This window comes from Anoplopoma fimbria, chromosome 7 (genome assembly GCF_027596085.1).
Source record: "Anoplopoma fimbria isolate UVic2021 breed Golden Eagle Sablefish chromosome 7, Afim_UVic_2022, whole genome shotgun sequence".
NCBI classification, from domain to species: Eukaryota; Metazoa; Chordata; class Actinopteri; order Perciformes; family Anoplopomatidae; genus Anoplopoma; species Anoplopoma fimbria.
In genome coordinates, this window is record NC_072455.1 from 4,648,549 (window position 1) to 4,668,477 (window position 19,929).

At 48.4% G+C, this 19,929-nt stretch overlaps 2 protein-coding genes across 2 annotated transcripts; both read left to right on the plus strand.

Moving 5' to 3' along the window:
• Positions 1 to 362: 362 nt before the first annotated feature.
• On the plus strand, positions 363 to 3,601 carry LOC129093851 (E3 ubiquitin-protein ligase TRIM39-like). Its single transcript, XM_054601973.1, is given in 10 exon segments — positions 363 to 592; positions 695 to 1,031; positions 1,291 to 1,386; positions 1,740 to 1,973; positions 2,106 to 2,253; positions 2,350 to 2,376; positions 2,470 to 2,534; positions 2,822 to 2,941; positions 3,198 to 3,255; positions 3,258 to 3,601. Coding segments are annotated over 10 exon segments (1,659 nt in total).
• An 11,121-nt stretch (positions 3,602 to 14,722) lies between these two features.
• Positions 14,723 to 17,971, plus strand: LOC129093852 (zinc finger protein RFP-like). Its single transcript, XM_054601974.1, has 9 exons — positions 14,723 to 14,952; positions 15,063 to 15,426; positions 15,538 to 15,633; positions 15,722 to 15,955; positions 16,089 to 16,236; positions 16,327 to 16,353; positions 16,447 to 16,511; positions 17,188 to 17,310; positions 17,567 to 17,971. The coding sequence occupies exons 1-9, from the start codon at positions 14,723 to 14,725 to the stop codon at positions 17,969 to 17,971; spliced, it is 1,692 nt and encodes a 563-aa protein (XP_054457949.1).
• Positions 17,972 to 19,929: the final 1,958 nt, after the last annotated feature.

Consider the following 19,929-nt stretch of genomic DNA (forward strand, 5'->3'; position numbering starts at 1 on the left):
GGAGTGTCTTGTCTGTGAGTATTTAACATCTGCGCCTGATGAAGGACGATCATAACACTCAGCATGACATCCCAAAAGGGTAAGTCGATATTGATATGAGTCTAAGACAAAAAAAACTATTTCATTTAAAATGCATTTTACAGTTTGATGAATAAGTAAATATATTAATGGCATTGATGATTTGAAAGAATTAAGAAATAGCTGAATGGAAGAGGTTTCATGGCTTTAGATTTACTGGCAACTACAATATAAATACTGTATAATTATAAATATTCAGTTTTTACAGGTGTTTTCTGATTGTGAAAGTAATGTGAATTGGTTTTCTTTGACACTTTTGATGTGTTATTTTTCCAGTTGCAAACATGGCCCTTGCACTGCCGTTGGATGATCAGTTCAAGTGCTGCATCTGTCAGGACATCTTCACCGACCCAACATCCCTCGCATGTGGTCACAACTTTTGCATGGACTGCATCGAGGGCTTCTGGGATACAAAGACAGAGCCTGAGTGTCCGCTGTGCAAAGAGACATTCAGACAACGCCCACAGCTCAGGATCAACGTGGGATATGCTGAAATCATTGAACTCTTTAAAAGGTTTGTTATTGAACACTACCTCTCTCACATTTTTTTAAGCAAGCCATATTGAAAAAGTTTCAATATAATTGAGATTTAACAGAATTGTATTATAATCAAAAGGTCTCAAATGGAGTCCCAACCCCAACTTTTGGAGGCTGACGAAGTTCCCTGTGACATCTGCTGCGGAGACAAATCACCGTCGGTCAAGTCGTGTCTGACGTGCTTGGAATCATATTGTGAATTTCACCTCGCACCACACCTGAGGGAAGCAGCCCTGCAGACACACCAGCTGATGGATTCGGACAGTTTCATCGCCAGTCATCTCTGCAGAAAACACAAGAAGCCGCTGACGATGTTCTGCAAGAGCGACCAGAAGCCTGTTTGTGTGAAATGCACAGAGAGGGAACATAAACGGCACAACTTAGTGCCCATTGAGGAGGAGAGGAAGAGGGTCAAGGTGAGAGAACTGTTCTTTTAGGGGTCATCTGCCTTTAAACTCTGCCGATTACATATACTTTTTAATTCATTTTACTTGATTTTCTCTTGTACGTAGAAATACTTTTCTGTATTTTGAATTTCTTAAGTGAGAAAAAGTAACTAAATCAACTAATATATTAAATTAGAAGGCTTTAAACCTTTTTTCTCTCAGCTGATTTTCTGTGCAGCACATGACAAAACAATTTACACTTAAATTAAACATTTTTGACCTTTTGCAGACTTCTTTGAGGGACACGAAGACCAGCATTAAACAGATGATTCGTGCCAGATGGACAAAAATGGAGCAGATAAAAACTTCTATGGATCGAAGCAAAGTAAGTTCATGCATTTTCTAAAAGGGCTAACTTCAAAAATCGGTGAAATCCACTGTGCAATACAATAATTCTTCCGTCTGTATATATAATATTTTAGTTATTGTGGATTTTTTACTTTTTTTATTTATTTAATATTCTTTACTTTGCTATTACTTACCTACTGACATGCTTGTTTTGATCTTGTTTTATTTTAATATGTCTCTTGTTTGCACTATCTTCTCTGCTGCTGTGATCCTGCAAATCCTGCAAATTTCCCCGATGCGGGACTAATAAAGGATTATCTTAACTTATTTTAAATGGTCACGTTTGTTTTTATCTGTAAGATTAAACGTTTCTATCGTTTCAATCGACAGGAAATCACAGAAAGGGAGATACAGGGCAGTGCTAAGGTCTGCAGCTTGCTGATAACCGCCATCCAGAGACACCAGGCCAGGCTGGCGGAGGAGCTGGAGAAGAAGCATGAAGAAGCCGAGAGGAGAGCTGAGGAGATATTCCAGGAGCTGCAGCAGGAAGTCCACGAGCTGCAGATGAGGGGCATCGAGCTGAAGCATCTAGAGAACACTCAGAGCCCCGTTCAACTCCTGCAGGTTAGATACCTGAAATTAATTGCATAATTTCTGTGCAGCCTCAACGTTTCAACAACCGTCCAACGTTTTTAAACCTGTGCGACCTAATCTAATCTAAACCTAATCTTCTCATTATTATTTTCTTCATTTTAGAGTTTCCTGTCTCTAAATCGACTCCCATCCACCAGAGATTGGTCTGACGTCACAGTCTACTCTGATAACTGCATGGGAACGGTGACGAGAGCCTTCTCCAAGCTCGTCGACATCTGCCAGGATCTTTCGGACAAACTGTCTGCAGATGGTCAGTAGTCTTTTGGCAGAAAATGATTATCTACTCACAAAGATTTTTGTGAAAATCAGTGCATGAAAATAACATTTTTCTTTTTCTCTTTTGCAGAAGCAGACAAGCTGAATGAATATGCAGGTATGTTCACAGTCCCACGTCCATCATAGTTTTACCTTGATTAGCTTCTCTTCTTATGACCTGACTCACGTTTTTTCTTCTTTGTTTCTGCAGTCGGTGTCACTCTGGACCCTGAGACTGCTTCAGGCTGGCTCGTCCTGTCTCCAGACAGAAAGAAGGTATTGTCTGATTTCTATGATCATTATATTAAATGTGTGAAGGGCACAGTTTTACTAGGAAACTAAAAGTTCTTCAGAATAGTTTGGATTTTTCTTATTGTAAGAGTTGAGCATTTTCTCTGCTGTGCTCCATTTTACTGTAATGAGATTTGAAGTAATGTCACATTTTCATGAATGTGAGAATCCACTGCAAAGAGGCTAACAATTATGATTTGAATATAATATGACTAGACGATTAATTATGGAAATTTGAAGATGATGATAACAATGATTATGTTGGTCCACAGGTGACTGTCAGCAGCCAGAGGAATAGTCTACTCCCAGACAATCCTCGGCGTTTCAACTCCTGCGTCTGTGTTTTGGGCAAACAAACCTTTGCATCTGGAAGACGCTACTGGGTTGTTCAGGTAAGGAGATCAGAAACAGGAAAGCAGTGCACTTAAACAAATCAAATTGAATGTATCCGACCACCACAGAAGAACATCAGCATCTAAAGACTAGTTATACACAGTTAATATAATACAACCTCTAACTGAATCAAGTTCAACTTAAGGAAATCAAACACAATCGGCCTATTGTGAATCATGAATACATTTTTTATTATGGTGAAGCGTTTCTTTTAAAACAAGCATGCATGTCTGATTATGTCATTTGTGTTTTCAGGTTGGAAACAAAACAGACTGGGATCTTGGCGTGACCAGGGAGTCCATCAACAGGAAGGGGTCATCTCGGTGCGTCCTGAACACGGTTACTGGGCGATCTGTCGGCGGAAAGGCGACAGTCTCACCGCCTGCGCCGGCCCCTCGGTCGCCCTCCGCCTCCAGAAAACCCCCCAGAAAGTGGGCGTGTTCCTGGACTACGAGGAAGGATCGGTGTCCTTCTACGACGCGGAGGCAAAGACCCACATTTACACGTACAGCGGGTGTGACTTCAATGAGCCCCTTAACCCGTACTTCAACCCCTGTGTTCAAGATGAAGGGAAGAACACCGCCCCGTTGATCATCTGTCCTCTTGAGGAACGAGTCAGAGAAGGACAGGACATTACCATTGAGTCAGTTATGTCATGAGTCATAAGAAAGGATGAGGCTTACTGATGTCAAACATTTTGTTTATACACTGTATATAATTCTATATTTATTTTACTTGACTAATATTTTATCAACTCTGGACTGCAACAAGCTAAATGTCACACCTTGCCTTTGCACACACTTTTACTGCCTAAAAGATGGCAGCAATGTTTACATTATTCCTGAATGGTTTTCAAACCCATGTGTATATAAATGTAGCCTATATTAAAATGCTCTAAATGTTGCATGAACTGTGCAATTTCATGACGTTGCCTAAATGAGCAATTTATCACTCAAGATACAAATTGTTTAACTGCAAATAAAATATATATTTCGAAAATTTTGAGAGAAGCAATTCATTTGTCATTTCCAATGACACTGTACTGTCACAATCCGTGACAGTACGATCTGGCCCCGACATGGACCCAGCGTTCAACACCTCGTCACGTTCGACCCAGGTTGTCACCAACACCGCTGACGTTCGCCACGCCGTGGCGAGCAGCAACCAGGCCTGGACTGCCCTGTTTATCCAGGTTCAGCAGCTCACGACGCCATTTCGCAGACCTTCGCGCAGCCTGTCCCTAGGCTTGTCTTGACGGCTTTCCTGACTGTGCCTGTCTCCCCGGCTATCCAGACTGCGCCTGTCTCCCCGGCTTTCCAGACTGCGCCTGTCTCGCCGGCTATCCAGACTGCACCTGTCTCGACTCCTGTCCCATCGGCGCCCCTGCCGACTCCTGTCCCGTCGGTGCCCCTGCCGACTCCTGTCCCGTCGGTGCCCCAGCCGACTCCTGACCCTTCGGTGTTCCGGCCAACTCCTGACCCGTCGGTGTTCCGGCCAACTCCTGACCCGTCGGCGTTCCGGCCGACTCCTGACCCATAGGCGCCCCTGCCGACTCCTGTCCAGTCGGCTTTCCTGCCGACTCCTTCACCTCCTGACCCGTCGGCTTTCCTGCCGACTCCTTCACCTCCTGACCCGTCGGCTTTCCTGCCGACTCCTGCACCTCAAGAACAGTCGGCGCTCTGGCCGACTCCTGTACCTCCTGATCCGTCGGCGCTCCAGCCGACTCCTTCACCTCCTGACCCGTCGGCTTTCCTGCCTACTCCTTCACCTCCTGACATGTCGGCTTTCCTGCCGACTCCTTCAACTCCTGACCTGTCGGCTTTCCTGCCGACTCCTTCATCTACTGACCCGTCGGCTTTCATGCCGATTCCTTCAACTACTGACCAGTCGGCTTTCCTGCCGATTCCTTCAACTACTGACCAGTCGGCTTTCCTGCCGACTCCTTCACCTACTGACCAGTCGGCTTTCCTGCCGATTCCTTCAACTACTGACCAGTCGGCTTTCCTGCCGACTCCTTCACCTACTGATCCGTCGGCTTTCCTGCCGACTCCTTCACCTCCTGACCCGTCGGCTTTCCTGCCGACTCCTTCACCTACTGACCCGATTCCTTCAACTACTGCCGACTCCTTCACCTCCTGACCCGTCGGCTTTCCTGCCGACTCCTTCACCTCCTGACCCGTCGGCTTTCCTGCCGACTCCTTCACCTACTGACCCGATTCCTTCAACTACTGCCGACCGACTCCTCCTGACCCTCGGCTTTCTGCCGACTCCTTCCAGACTGACCCGATTCCTTCAACTATTCCTGACCAGTCGGCTTTCCTGCCGATTCCTTCAACTACTGACCAGTCGGCTTTCCTGCCGACTCCTTCACCCTGATCCGTCGGCTTTCCTGCCGACTCCTTCACCTCCTGCCCGTCGGCTTTCCTGCCGACTCCTTCACCTACTGATCCGTCCGGCTTTCCTGCCGACTCCTTCACCTCCTGACCCGTCGGCTTTCCTGCCGACTCCTTCACCTACTGACCCGGACTCCTCCTTCAGTCGGCTACTGCCGACTCCTTCACCTCCTGACCCGTCGGCTTTCCTGCCGACTCCTTCACCTCCTGACCCGTCGGCTTTCCTGCCGACTCCTTCACCTACTGACCCGATTCCTTCAACTACTGCCGACTCCTTCACCTCCTGACCCGTTGGCTTTCATGCCGACTCCTTCACCTACTGACCAGTTGGCTTTCCTGCCGACCTTCCTTGCCGACTCCTTCCTGACCCGTCGGCTTTCCTGCCGACTCCTTCACCTACTGACCAGTCGGCTTTCCTGCCGACTCCTTCCTCCTGACCCGTCGGCTCCTGCCGACCCGTCGGCTTTCCTGCCGACTCCTTCACCTCCTGACCCGTCGGCTTTCCTGCCGACTCCTTCACCCTGAACCGTCGGCTTTCCTGGCAGACTCCTGCACCGCCCGTCCCGTCGGCGCCACGGCCAACTCCAGTCCCGGCAGGGCAGCAGCCTTCCCCGGGTCCCGTCCCGGCTGGGTCGCAGCCTTCCCCAGGTCCCGTCCTGGTCCTACGATCTGGCCCCGACATGGACCCAGCGTTCAACACCTCGTCACAGGCCCGGTTCGGGTTCATTGAAGAGGCGCTCCAGAGACACGTGACAAAGGATGTCACCAACACCGCTGACGTTCGCCACGCCGTGGCGAGCAGCAACCAGGCCTGGACTGCCCTGTTTATCCAGGTTCAGCAGCTCACGACAGCCATTTCGCAGACCTTCGCGCAGCCTGTCCCTAAGCTTGTCTTGCCGGCTTTCCTGACTGTGCCTGTCTCCCCGGCTATCCAGACTGCGCCTGTCTCCCCGGCTTTCCAGACTGCGCCTGTCTCGCCGGCTATCCAGACTGCACCTGTCTCGCTCCCGGCTTCCCGACCGACTCCTGTCCGCTGGCTTCCCTGCCGACTCCTGACCAGTCGGGCATCCCTGCCGACTCCTGTCCCGGCCGCCGACTCCTGTCGGCATCCCGTCGCTCCTGGCCTCCTCCTGACCCGTCGGCTTTCCTCCCTTCTCCTTCACCTCCTGACCAGTCGGCTTTCCTGCCGACTCCTTCACCTCCTGACCCGTCGGCTTTCCTGCCGACTCCTTCCTGACCGTCCTGACCCGTCGGCTTTCCTGCCGACTCCTTCACCTCCTGACCCGTCGGCTTTCCTGCCGACTCCTTCACCTACTGACCCGTCGGCTTTCATGCCGACTCCTTCACCTACTGACCAGTCGGCTTTCCTGCCGACTCCTTCATCTACTGACCCGTCGGCTTTCATGCCGACTCCTTCACCTACTGACCAGTCAGCTTTCCTGCCGACTCCTTCATCTACTGACCCGTCGGCTTTCATGCCGACTCCTTCACCTACTGACCAGTCGGCTTTCCTGCCGACTCCTTCACCTCCTGACCGTCGGCTTTCCTGCCGACTCCTTCACCTCCTGACCCGTCGACTTTCATGCCGACTCCTTCACCTACTGACCAGTCGGCTTTCCTGCCGACTCCTTCACCTCCTGACCCGTCGGCTTTCCTGCCGACTCCTGCACCTCAAGAACCGTCGGCGCTCCGGCAGACTCCTGCACCGCCCGTCCCGTCGGCGCCACGGCCAGCTCCAGTCCCGGCTGGGCAGCAGCCTTCCCCGGGTCCCGTCCCGGTTGGGTCGCAGCCTTCCCCAGGTCCCGTCCTGGTCCTACGATCTGGCCCCGACATGGACCCAGCGTTCAACACCTCGTCACAGGCCCGGTTCGGGTTCATTGAAGGCGCTCCAGAGACACGTGACCAAGGATTTCACCAACACCGCTGACGTTCGCCACGCCGTGGCGAGCAGCAACCAGGCCTGGACTGCCCTGTTTATCCAGGTTCAGCAGCTCACGACAGCCATTTCGCAGACCTTCGCGCAGCCTGTCCCTAAGCTTGTCTTGCCGGCTTTCCTGACTGTGCCTGTCTCCCCGGCTATCCAGACTGCGCCTGTCTCCCCGGCTTTCCAGACTGCGCCTGTCTCGCCGGCTATCCAGACTGCACCTGTCTCGCTGGCTTCCCGGGCGACTCCTGTCCAGTCGGCGCTCCTGCCGACTCCTGTCCCCCGGCACCCCGGCCGACTCCTGACCCTTCGGCGTTCTGGCCGACTCCTGACCCGTCGGCGTTCTGGCCGACTCCTGACCCATCGGCGCCCCTGCTGACTCCTGTCCAGTCGGCGTCCCTGCCGACTCCTGACCCGTCGGCATCCCGGCCGACTCCTGTCCCGGCCTTCTTGCCTCCTGTCCCGTCGGCTTTCCTGCCGACACCTTCACCTCCTGACCAGTCGGCTTTCCTGCCGATTCCTTCCTGACCAGTCGGCTTTCCTGCCCACCTACTGCCGGCTTTCCTTTCTGACCCTCGGCTTTCCTCCTTCACCTCCTGACCCGTCGGCTTTCCTGCCGACTCCTTCACCTCCTGACCCGTCGGCTTTCCTGCCGACTCCTTCACCTACTGACCAGTCGGCTTTCCTGCCGACTCCTTCACCTCCTGACCCGTCGGCTTTCCTGCCGACTCCTTCACCTACTGACCAGTCGGCTTTCCTGTCGGCTTTCCTGCCGACTCCTTCACCTACTGACCCGTCGGCTTTCCTGCCGACTCCTTCACCTCCTGACCCGTCGGCTTTCCTGCCGACTCCTTCACCTCCTGACCCGTCGGCTTTCCTGCCGACTCCTTCACCTACTGACCTGTCAGCTTTCCTGCCGACTCCTTCACCTCCTGACCGTCGGCTTTCTGCCGACTCCTTCACCTACTGACCAGTCGGCTTTCCTGCCGACTCCTTCACCTACTGACCCGTCGGCTTTCATGCCGACTCCTTCACCTACTGACCAGTCGGCTTTCCTGCCGACTCCTTCACCTCCTGACCCGTCGGCTTTCCTGCCGACTCCTTCACCTCCTGACCCGTCGGCTTTCCTGCCGACTCCTTCACCTCCTGACCAGTCGGCTTTCCTGCCGACTCCTTCACCTCCTGACCCGTCGGCTTTCCTGCCGACTCCTGCACCTCAAGAACCGTCGGCGCTCCGGCAGACTCCTGCACCGCCCGTCCCGTCGGCGCCACGGCCAGCTCCAGTCCCGGCTGGGCAGCAGCCTTCCCCGGGTCCCGTCCCGGCTGGGTCGCAGCCTTCCCCAGGTCCCGTCCTGGTCCTACGATCTGGCCCCGACATGGACCCAGCGTTCAACACCTCGTCACAGGCCCGGTTCGGGTTCATTGAAGAGGCGCTCCAGAGACACGTGACCAAGGATGTCACCAACACCGCTGACGTTCGCCACGCCGTGGCGAGCAGCACCAGGCCTGGACTGCCCTGTTTATCCAGGTTCAGCAGCTCACGACAGCCATTTCGCAGACCTTCGCGCAGCCTGTCCCTAAGCTTGTCTCCTGCCGGCTCCTTCCTGACTGACCTGTCTCCCCGGCTTTATCCGACTGCGTCCCTGTCTCCCTGATCCTTTCCAGACTGCGCCTGTCCGACTCCTATCCAGACTGCACCTGTCTCGTCTGGCTTCCCTGCCGACTCCTGTCCAGTCGGCGTCCCTGCCGACTCCTGACCCGTCGGCATTCCGGCCGACTCCTTCGACCTCCTGACCCGTCGGCTTTCCTGCCGACACCTTCACCTCCTGACCAGTCGGCTTTCCTGCCGACTCCTTCACCTCCTGATCCGTCGGCTTTCCTGCCGACTCCTTCACCTCCTGACCCGTCGACTTTCTGCCGACTCCTTCACCTACTGACCAGTCGGCTTTCCTGCCGACTCCTTCACCTCACCCTGACCCGTCGGCTTTCCTGCCGACTCCTGCACCCTCAAGAACCGTCGGCGCTCCGGCAGACTCCTGCACCGCCCGTCCCGTCGGCGCCACGGCCAGCTCCAGTCCCGGCTGGGCAGCAGCCTTCCCCGGGTCCCGTCCCGGCTGGGTCGCAGCCTTCCCCAGGTCCCGTCCTGGTCCTACGATCTGGCCCCGACATGGACCCAGCGTTCAACACCTCGTCACAGGCCCGGTTCGGGTTCATTGAAGAGGCGCTCCAGAGACACGTGACCAAGGATGTCACCAACACCGCTGACGTTCGCCACGCCGTGGCGAGCAGCAACCAGGCCTGGACTGCCCTGTTTATCCAGGTTCAGCAGCTCACGACAGCCATTTCGCAGACCTTCGCGCAGCCTGTCCCTAAGCTTGTCTTGCCGGCTTTCCTGACTGTGCCTGTCTCCCCGGCTATCCAGACTGCGCCTGTCTCCCCGGCTTTCCAGACTGCGCCTGTCTCGCCGGCTATCCAGACTGCACCTGTCTCGCTGGCTTCCCGGGCGGACTCCTGTCCAGTCGGCGCTCCTGCCGACTCCTGTCCCGTCGGCACCCCGGCCGACTCCTGACCCTTCGGCGTTCTGGCCGACTCCTGACCCATCGGCGTTCTGGCCGACTCCTGACCCATCGGCGCCCCTGCTGACTCCTGTCCAGTCGGCGTCCCTGCCGACTCCTGACCCGTCGGCATCCCGGCCGACTCCTGTCCCGGCCGACTCCTGTCCCGTCGGCTTTCCTGCCGACACCTTCATCTCCTGACCAGTCGGCTTTCCTGCTGACTCCTTCACCTCCTGACCCGTCGGCTTTCCTGCCGACTCCTTCACCTCCTGACCAGTCGGCTTTCCTGCCGACTCCTTCACCTCCTGACCCGTCGGCTTTCCTGCCACCTTCACCCTGACCCGTCGGCTTTCCTGCCGACTCCTTCACCTACTGACCCGTCGGCTTTCATGCCGACTCCTTCACCTACTGAGTCGGCCAGTGACCAGTCGGCTTTCCTGCCGACTCCTTCATCTACTGACCAGTCGGCTTTCCTGCCGACTCCTTCACCTACTCCTTCACCTACTGACCAGTCGCTTTCCTGCCGACTCCTTCACCTCCTGATCCGTCGGCTTTCCTGCCGACTCCTTCACCTCCTGACCCGTCGGCTTTCCTGCCGACTCCTTCACCTCCTGACCCGTCGGCTTTCCTGCCGACTCCTGCACCTCAAGAACCGTCGGCGCTCCGGCAGACTCCTGCACCGCCCATCCCGTCGGCGCCACGGCCAGCTCCAGTCCTGGCTGGGCAGCAGCCTTCCCCGGGTCCCGTCCCGGCTGGGTCGCAGCCTTCCCCAGGTCCCGTCCTGGTCCTACGATCTGGCCCCGACATGGACCCAGCGTTCAACACCTCGTCACAGGCCCGGTTCGGGTTCATTGAAGAGGTGCTCCAGAGACACGTGACCCAGGATGTCACCAACACCGCTGATGTTCGCCACACCGTGGCGAGCAGCAACCAGGCCTGGACTGCCCTGTTTATCCAGGTTCAGCAGCTCACGACAGCCATTTCGCAGACCTTCGCGCAGCCTGTCCCGAAGCTTGTCTTGCCGGCTTTCCTGACTGTGCCTGTCTCCCTGGCTATCCAGACTGCACCTGTCTCGCTGGCTTCCCGGCTGACTCCTGTCCAGTCGGCGCTCCTGCCGACTCCTGTCCCGTCGGCACCCGGCCGACTCCTGACCCTTCGGCGTTCCGGCCGACTCCTGACCCGTCGGCGTTCCGGCCGACTCCTGACCCGTCGGCGTTCCGGCCGACTCCTGACCCGTCGGCGCCCCGGCCGACTCCTGTCCAGTCGCCGTTCATTGCCGACTCCTGACCCGTCGGCGTCCCTGCCGACTCCTGTCCCCGTCAGTGCTTTCCTGACCCGGCGTCCCGGCCGACTCCTGTCCCGTCGGCTTTCCTGCCGACTCCTTCACCTCCTGACCCGTCGGCTTTCATGCCGACTCCTTCACCTACTGACCAGTCGGCTTTCCTGCCGACCCGTCGTGACCCGTCGGCTTTCCTGCCGACTCCTGTACCTCCTGATCCGTTGGCGCTCCGGCCGACTCCTTCACCTCCTGACCAGTCGGCTTTCCTGCCGACTCCTTCACCTCCTGACCCGTCGGCTTTCCTGCCGACTCCTGCACCTCAAGAACCGTCGGCTTTCCTGCCAACTCCTTCACCTCCTGACCCGTCGGCTTTCCTGCCGACTCCTTCACCTACTGACCCGTTGGCTTTCATGCCGACTCCTTCACCTACTGACCCGTCGGCTTTCCTGCCGACTCCTTCACCTACTGATCAGTCGGCTTTCCTGCCGACTCCTTCACCTCCTGACCCATCGGCTTTCCTGCCAACTCCTGCACATCAACAACCGTCGGCGCTCCGGCAGACTCCTGCACCGCCCGTCCCGTCGGCGCCACGGCCAACTCCAGTCCCGGCTGGGCAGCAGCCTTCCCCGGGTCCCGTCCCGGCTGGGTCGCAGCCTTCCCCAGGTCCCGTGCTGGCTGGGCCGCAGCCTACCCCGGGTCCCGTCCCGGCTGGGCTGCATCGTCCACCTGCTTTCCGCTGGGTCGCAGCGTCCCCCTGCTCCTGTTCCCGCCTTGCAGCCAGAGCCCCAGGTTCGAGAGATCTTGCCTCCAGACCCCCTCCACCCACCCGACTGGAGATCCGGACTCTGCGGCCTGGGAGGAGTATTAAACAAACAGCATTAGACTTATTACCTGTCAGAAAAATTGTATTCCAAGATTAAAAGTAACATTACTCAATTACTGTAAGAAAAAATGTAAAGTAGTGTACTTCACTTGGATATTACATGCTTGTACTTCTATATATTTCAAATATTGGACTTCGGCAATGTTGGTCCATTGGTCGGTTCAACAGTTTGGTCTAGACCGAAAGATCTCAGCTATTTGATGCATTTCAATGACATTTTGATTGTTGACCATAATGTGATGGACTTTCCAGCGCAAAGATTTAAATACACCTCACATGAAGAATATTGCGCGTCAGATGGAAGAAAAATATTCCACTGCCTGTGGGGAAATTAGTCTCTTGTCTAATCACCCTTTATCTCCTCCTTGTTATATTTAAATGACTTCCCCCACATCTCTCAAAGATTATAATCTTGTTCCATTATTATAATATATCATAGTGTGACACTCACTTTGAATTATGAGCAATTTTACCTTTGATGTTTTTCAGTGTCATTTCCACTACATGCCATTTGCTTTTAATATAGTAATTATTTATTGATGTTTTGGGTACTTTTACTGAATACTTCCATTGAAGAGGATTCAGCTGAAAGAAAGCAATGTGTCTCTGACAATGTCTCAAACATTTTAGTACGTCTTGTACTTTGGCTTCAATTGTTTACATTTTTCCTAAACACAATCCTACGGTCATGTAGTCAATCTCGTTCAGGTATTGAAGGGTTGGCCCTCAGCTACAGACCAACATGTGCTGGAATGTTTGAATCACATGCTGTAATTATTTATTTAGGTCATTACGTCCCGGCTTGAATGTTATTGAGCAGCAGCCAAAACGTGATCAATTATTGTTGAGGATGGTGTGAAAAAACACCTGACAGAATAATACGTACGAAAATGTGTCACGTGCAATTCTGGTGAACCACCATGTGAGTGATTAAACATATAGTGTTTCACATTGTAAAGTGTGCCTCAGACAAATGTTGTGTAATTCTTCAATCTAAAAATCAATCCAGAGATTTATGAATAATGCATAAAAAAGTCTTACAATGTAGAAAACTAACTTGAACGTTGTCTTCAACATGATTTCACTATTAAATACATGAGAAATAATTTTCTTTCATCAACCACAAACCAGAATATGTACAGTACATATTTAACTATATGTATATATATATTCATTCTTCCTTGGAAGGTTGCAGAAGCACACAGCTGATGTGAATCTGAACAGAACAATTAAGAAGTACACAGCAACACATCTTGAACTTATGATTAATGCACTTATCCTAAACTTTGACCTTGGCAAATCAATTTATTAAAATAAATTAGTTGATTTTTTTCGATACAGCCTATAATATAAGAGAGTAAATTTAACAGAAATGGCTAAAAAAAATCCAATTGGTAGTATGTTTATTCTGGTGTACATGTGGTTTAAAAAAAAAATAGAGTGGTGTGGTGTTTAATTGTGATGTTTAAGTTTTCTTACTTTATTTTTAAAGCTGGCAAGAGGGACTATTCAATTGGTATTAATTCAGATTTCTCCAGCATTAAATAATGAAATCATGTTTTTAGTGACTTTTGTTGAATACAATGAAGATTTGATTGCAGAAGTTGTTCAAGTTGTTATTCTATATTGTTGGGCTTTTTAATGCATTATTCATATATCTCTGGAATGATTTTAGATCAAAGAATTGCACAAACTTTTCCTGAGGCACACTGTACAACGTAAAGTCATATATGTTTAATCCCAACACACTCAACAGATTTGCCCATGGAACCTTTTTGGTACATATTATTCTGTCACCCTTCACTACCTCCACTACATGCCAAGGAACAAGATGTACTAGAGTGTCATTCTGTCAGATGGGTTTCACACACAAACACATTCATTTGTCCTCAACAATAACTGATCACGTTTTGGCTCTCGATCACTGTCATGCTTGGGAATAATGACCTTGAGGGGAATTCCCTTAGAGCTTGATCTGCAGCTGAGGCCCAACCCTTCACTACCTCCACTACATGACCTCAATCTTTCAGTCGGAGCCAAGGAACAAGATGTCCTAGAGTGACTGGGGGATGAGAAAAAAAATATTTTTAAACTTGCAAAGAGCAGCTAAACAGTAATTAGACAAGAGTGACTAATCCGACTGCAAAACAAGGAGTGTCTATGAGTATTTAAACCACACTGCATGCTGCACTTTATGCTACGTCTTGTGAGAACGATCAGGACACTTGACATGACAACACAACCAGGTAAGATAGATAAAATGTGGTAATTTAAAGTAGAAAAAATGCTTTATTTTAAATGTTTTCTTCTATTAATGGTATATTTTATATAAATAATGGCATTAATGGTTAGAACAACTTAAGAAATAACAAAATGAAACAGGTTTCATGGCAATTCCGATATAAATACTGCATGTCTTTTATATTTTCTGCTTAAATATTCTGTTGCACAGATATTTAAAACACTTTAAAGTTATGTTATGTTTGTCTTAAAGGTCTGGAAGAAAGGGCAAGGGGACAATATAACTTCTATTCATAGATAAATACTAAATGGTTTTATTTGTTCGTTATTTGTGGTTTTCTTTCTGTGGATAAGACGATCTGAAATCTGATTGTGAAAGTTATGTGAATTGGTTTTTCTTTTACTCTTTCTGGTATTATTAAAAAATTCAAGTGCTGCCATGGTTTTTACTCATTTACGGTGTCTCATGTTTAAGTAATATAATGTTATTTTTCCAGTTGCAAACATGGCCTTTGCGGTCGTGTTGGAAGAGCAGTTCAAGTGCTGCATCTGCCTTGACATATTCACCAACCCGACCACCATCACTTGTGGTCACACCTTTTGCCTGGACTGCATTGAAGGTTTTTGGGATATGAAGAGAAAGCCTGAGTGTCCGCTGTGCAAAAAGACATACAGAAAGCGCCCGAAGCTCAGCATCAACCTAGGTTATGCTGAAATCATTGAATTCTATAAAAGGTTTGTTATTGAACACTACTACCTCTCTCGCTTTTTTTAAGCAAGCCATATTAAACCAAATTTTGTTTTACTAAAATTGAGATTTAACAGATTTGGATTATGATCAAAAGGTCTCAAGGGGAGAATTTGCCGCCAGGAAGCAGGACAAATTCTCTACCCCAACTTTTGGAGGCTGACGAAGTTCCCTGTGCCATCTGCTGCGGAGACAAATCACCGTCGGTCAAGTCGTGTCTGACGTGCTTGGAATCATATTGCGAACTTCACCTCGCACCACACCTGAGGGAAGCAGCCCTGCAGACACACCAGCTGACGGATTCGGACAGTTTCATCGCCAGTCATCTCTGCAGAAAACACAAGAAGCCGCTGACGATGTTCTGCAAGAGCGACCAGATGCCTGTTTGTGTGAAATGCACAGAGAGGGAACACAAACAGCACAACTTCGTACTCATTGAGGAGGAGAGGAAGAGGGTCAAGGTGAGAGAAATGTTTATTTTTATTGGTCATCTTTTCTTTACGAAACCATTCCTTTTACTTGCTTTACCCTTGTATGTAATGTGTTTTGCATGCATTTTTGACATTTTGCAGACTTCTTTGAGGGACACGAAGGCCAGCATTAAACAGATGATCCATGCCAGATGGAGAAAAATAGAGCAGATAAAAAATTCTGTGGATCTAAGCAAAGTAAGTTCATTTTTAAAAAAGGTCTTACTTCTCCTATTTGTTTGTTTTGATCTGTAACATTAAACGTTTCTATCGTTTCAATCAACAGGAAATCACAGAAAGGGAGATACAGGGCAGTGCTAAGGTCTGCAGCTTGCTGATAACCGCCATCCAGAGACACCAGGCCAGGCTGGCGGAGGAGCTGGAGAAGAAGCATCAAGAAGCCGAGAGGAGAGCTGAGGAGATGTTCCAGGAGCTGCAGCAGGAAGTCCACGAGCTGCAGACGAGGGGCATCGAGCTGAAGCAGCTAGAGAACACTCAGAGCCCCGTTCAACTCCTGCAGGTTAGATACCTGAAATTAATTGCATACATTTCTATGCAGCGTCAATATTTTAAAAACCGTCCTACGTATTTAAACCTGTGCGACCTAATCTAATCTAAACCTAATCTTCTCATTATTATTTTCTTCATTTTAGAGTTTCCCGTCTCTAAATCGACTCCCATCCACCAGAGATTGGTCTGACGTCACAGTCTACTCTGATAACTGCATGGGAACGGTGACGAGAGCCTTCTCCAAGCTCGTCGACATCTGCCAGGATCTTTCGGACAAACTGTCTGCAGATGGTCAGTAGTCTTTTGGCAGAAACAAAAGAAAAGAAAAGATTTTTTGAAAATCAGTGCTTGAAAATAACCTTTTTCTTTTCCCTTTTGCAGAAGCAGACAAGCTGAATGAATATGCAGGTATGTTCACAGTCCCACGTCCATCATAGTTTTACCTTGATTAGCTTCTCTTCTTATGACCTGACTCACTGTTTTTCTTCTTTGTTTCTGCAGTCGATGTCACTCTGGACCCTGAGACTGCTTCAGGCTGGCTCGTCCTGTCTCCAGACAGAAAGAAGGTATTGTCTGATTTCTATGATCATTATATTAAATGTGTGAAGGGCACAGTTTTACTAGGAAACTAAAAGTTCTCACATTTAAAGACGGATCTTTTGTTCTGACACAGCAGTTTGAGCGTAAAATTATTGAGCTTTTTCGCTAAAAACATCATGTGCTGTGCTCCAATTTGCTGTAATAAGATTTGAAGTAAAGACATTTTCTCACATGAATGTGAGAATTCACTCGAAAGGGGCTTAAAATTATGATCTGAAAAATAATAAGGCTACACTGTTAAGATAAGATAAGATAATCATTTTTTTGCAGGATTACAGCAGCAGAGAGGATAGTGCAAACAAGATACATAGTAAAAAACAAAATCAAAACAAGTATTATAAATAAGTAAATAAGTAATAACACAGTAAAGAACAAGTAAAACAACTTAAAAATCCACAATAACTAAAATATTATATGAACAGAATATTTTTGTATTGTACAGTGGATTGCACAGATTTTTATATTGCACAGTTTTTTGGCACGTGTGGTCTACTGGTTGTGCAGCCTGACAGCGGCAGGAAGGAAGGACCTTAACATTAATAACCTGCGGTTATTAATATTAACCATATTAATCGTTACAATTAGGCTAATGTTTCATGTGATGAGGATGATGACGGTAACGATGATTATGTTGATTCACAGGTGGTCGTCAGCAGCCAGAACAATAATGCCCTACTCCCAGACAATCCTCGGCGTTTCAACTCCTGCGTCTGTGTTTTGGGCAAACAAACCTTTGCATCTGGAAGACGCTACTGGGTTGTTCAGGTAAGGAGATCAGAAACAGGAAAGCAGTGCACTTAAACAAATCAAATTGAATGTATCCGACCACCACAGAAGAACATCAGCATCTAAAGACTAGTTATACACAGTTAATATAATACAACCTCTAACTGAATCAAGTTCAACTTAAGGAAATCAAACACAATCGGCCTATTGTGAATCATGAATACATTTTTTATTATGGTGAAGCGTTTCTTTTAAAACAAGCATGCATGTCTGATTATGTCATTTGTGTTTTCAGGTTGGAAACAAAACAGACTGGGATCTTGGCGTGACCAGGGAGTCCATCAACAGGAAGGGGGTCATCTCGGTGCGTCCTGAACACGGTTACTGGGCGATCTGTCGGCGGAAAGGCAACAGTCTCACCGCCTGCGCCGGCCCCTCGGTCGCCCTCCACCTCCAGAAAACACCCCAGAAAGTGGGCGTGTTCCTGGACTACGAGGAAGGATCGGTGTCCTTCTACGACGCGGAGGCAAAGACCCACATTTACACGTACAGCGGGTGTGACTTCAATGAGCCCCTTAACCCGTACTTCAACCCCTGTGTTCAAGATGAAGGGAAGAACACCGCCCCGTTGATCATCTGTCCTCTTGAGGAACGAGTCAGAGAAGGACAGGACATTACCATTGAGTCAGTTATGTCATGAGTCATAAGAAAGGATGAGGCTTACTGATGTCAAACATTTTGTTTATACACTGTATATAATTCTATATTTATTTTACTTGACTAGTATTTGACTGACTCTGGACTGCAACAAGCTAAATGTCACGACTTGCCTTTGCACACACTTTTACTGCCTAAAAGATGGCAGCAATGTTTACATTATTCCTGAATGGTTTTCAAACCCATGTGTATATAAATGTAGCCTATATTAAAATGCTCTAAATGTTGCATGAACTGTGCAACTTCATGATGTTGCCTAAATGAACAATTTATCACTCAAGATACAAATTGTTTAACTGCAAATAAAATATATATTTCGAAAATTTTGAGAGAAGCAATTCATTTGTCATTTAATGATGTATTATATATGTTTAACTTTGTTGACTTTCTTATTTTGCAATTTGTATAGGTTGCTGGCAATATTAATATATGTAAATGCAAAGTCTTTTTCTTATTCAACCTTTATTTTTCAAGGAAAATATGCCGATCATGCAAATTATTTACTTACTACTAAATATGTACTGATCTAATGTGCGCCAAAGCATTACTTAACTTGGGTTTAGCAGCATGCTTCCAGTGATAACAGCTAGCTTAACATGCTGTTAGCTGGGGATAATGCAGACAGAAGTTTATATAACGTGATATGGAGGGTCGGTTCTGAGACGCTGAACCTTAATTTTGAGACTTCTCGGCGTCGTGGGTCTAACTGAATGACCCATTTATTTTAAATAACAGCTGGAACATAGTGTTAAAAGAGCTTGCCAGAAAACTGTTATCTAATAACTTAAACAAACAGCATTAGACTTATTATCTGTCGGAAAAATTGTATTCAAAGATTAAAAGTAACATTCATCAAATACTGTAAGAAAAATGTAAAGTAGTGTACTTCACTTGGATATTACATGTTTGTACTTCTATATATTTAACATATTGGACTTCGGCAATGTTGGTCCATTGGTCGGGTCAACAGTTTGGTCTAGACCGAAAGATCTCAGCTATTTGATGCATTTCAATGACATTTTGTACATTTGTTTGGACATTCGTGGTTCCAAAAGAATAAATCCTAATTTCCATTGGCACCAGCGGTGATATTCCTTGTGAGGCTGAAATCTGTAGTTTTAGTTGAAATATCTCACTTTAGTAACTTTAGTGATCCTATAAGTTTTCATTGGGTCACATTTTTGTATGTCAATATTTTGGTCAAATAGCAGAATCTTTTTCCATTGACGCCAGATTTCGCATTCATATGCAGATATCTGTTTAACAAATGAAGCCAAGGACTATTGGAAAATTACGGGAAAATGTCGAACAGGGTTCAACATCTAAATTTAGAATAATTACTTCCGGCCCATGAATCAGACTCAGAAAGGATGACATGACAGCTGGAACTCTTCCATTGCTTCATTCATCACTCATACTGTTTTCCTAGAGTCGCCATCAAAAGTGCTGGCTGACTCAGTTGGAGCATTTCCGATCAAAGTTCTTGTTCTTTAACAATCTTGGTTTTTGGGTTGTTGTTTTTTTATTTTAAGATGATAAGATTTGTTACCTGACTTAGAAATTATATCCAAAGGTGAACAGTGGCTTAGAAGATTTACTCAAGTACCATCAGCAGAAGAAAATACAAACTCATACAATACATTAGAACATTTAAAGACATGAAGTTCTGTCACAGAAATTCATGTCCCCCTCAGGATTATTTTCTGAACTTTGGTAAACCCATTGTTTTCATCAGTTTTTAGTTTGTCCAAAATTTTGGTTCATAACCAAATACATGCAAAACTCATGGTAGCAGTAATAGTAATAGTACTGTGACTAAAAATAATAATAATAGTAGCATTGGGTAGCAATCACAACAACGGTACAGCTATTTGGGAGTAATCTAATTCATTTTATAGGTTTTTGTTGGTACATGTGCTGTAGCATTCTGGATCAACTGGA

Bases quoted from the DNA above. Each gene is read 5' to 3' on its own strand.
- LOC129093852 (XM_054601974.1), top strand. From the start codon at position 14,723: ATGGCCTTTGCGGTCGTGTTGGAAGAGCAGTTCAAGTGCTGCATCTGC. The intron at 14,953-15,062 runs GTTTGTTATTGA...TATGATCAAAAG, and splicing joins ATCATTGAATTCTATAAAAG to GTCTCAAGGGGAGAATTTGC. The intron at 16,512-17,187 runs GTATTGTCTGAT...GTTGATTCACAG, and splicing joins TGTCTCCAGACAGAAAGAAG to GTGGTCGTCAGCAGCCAGAA.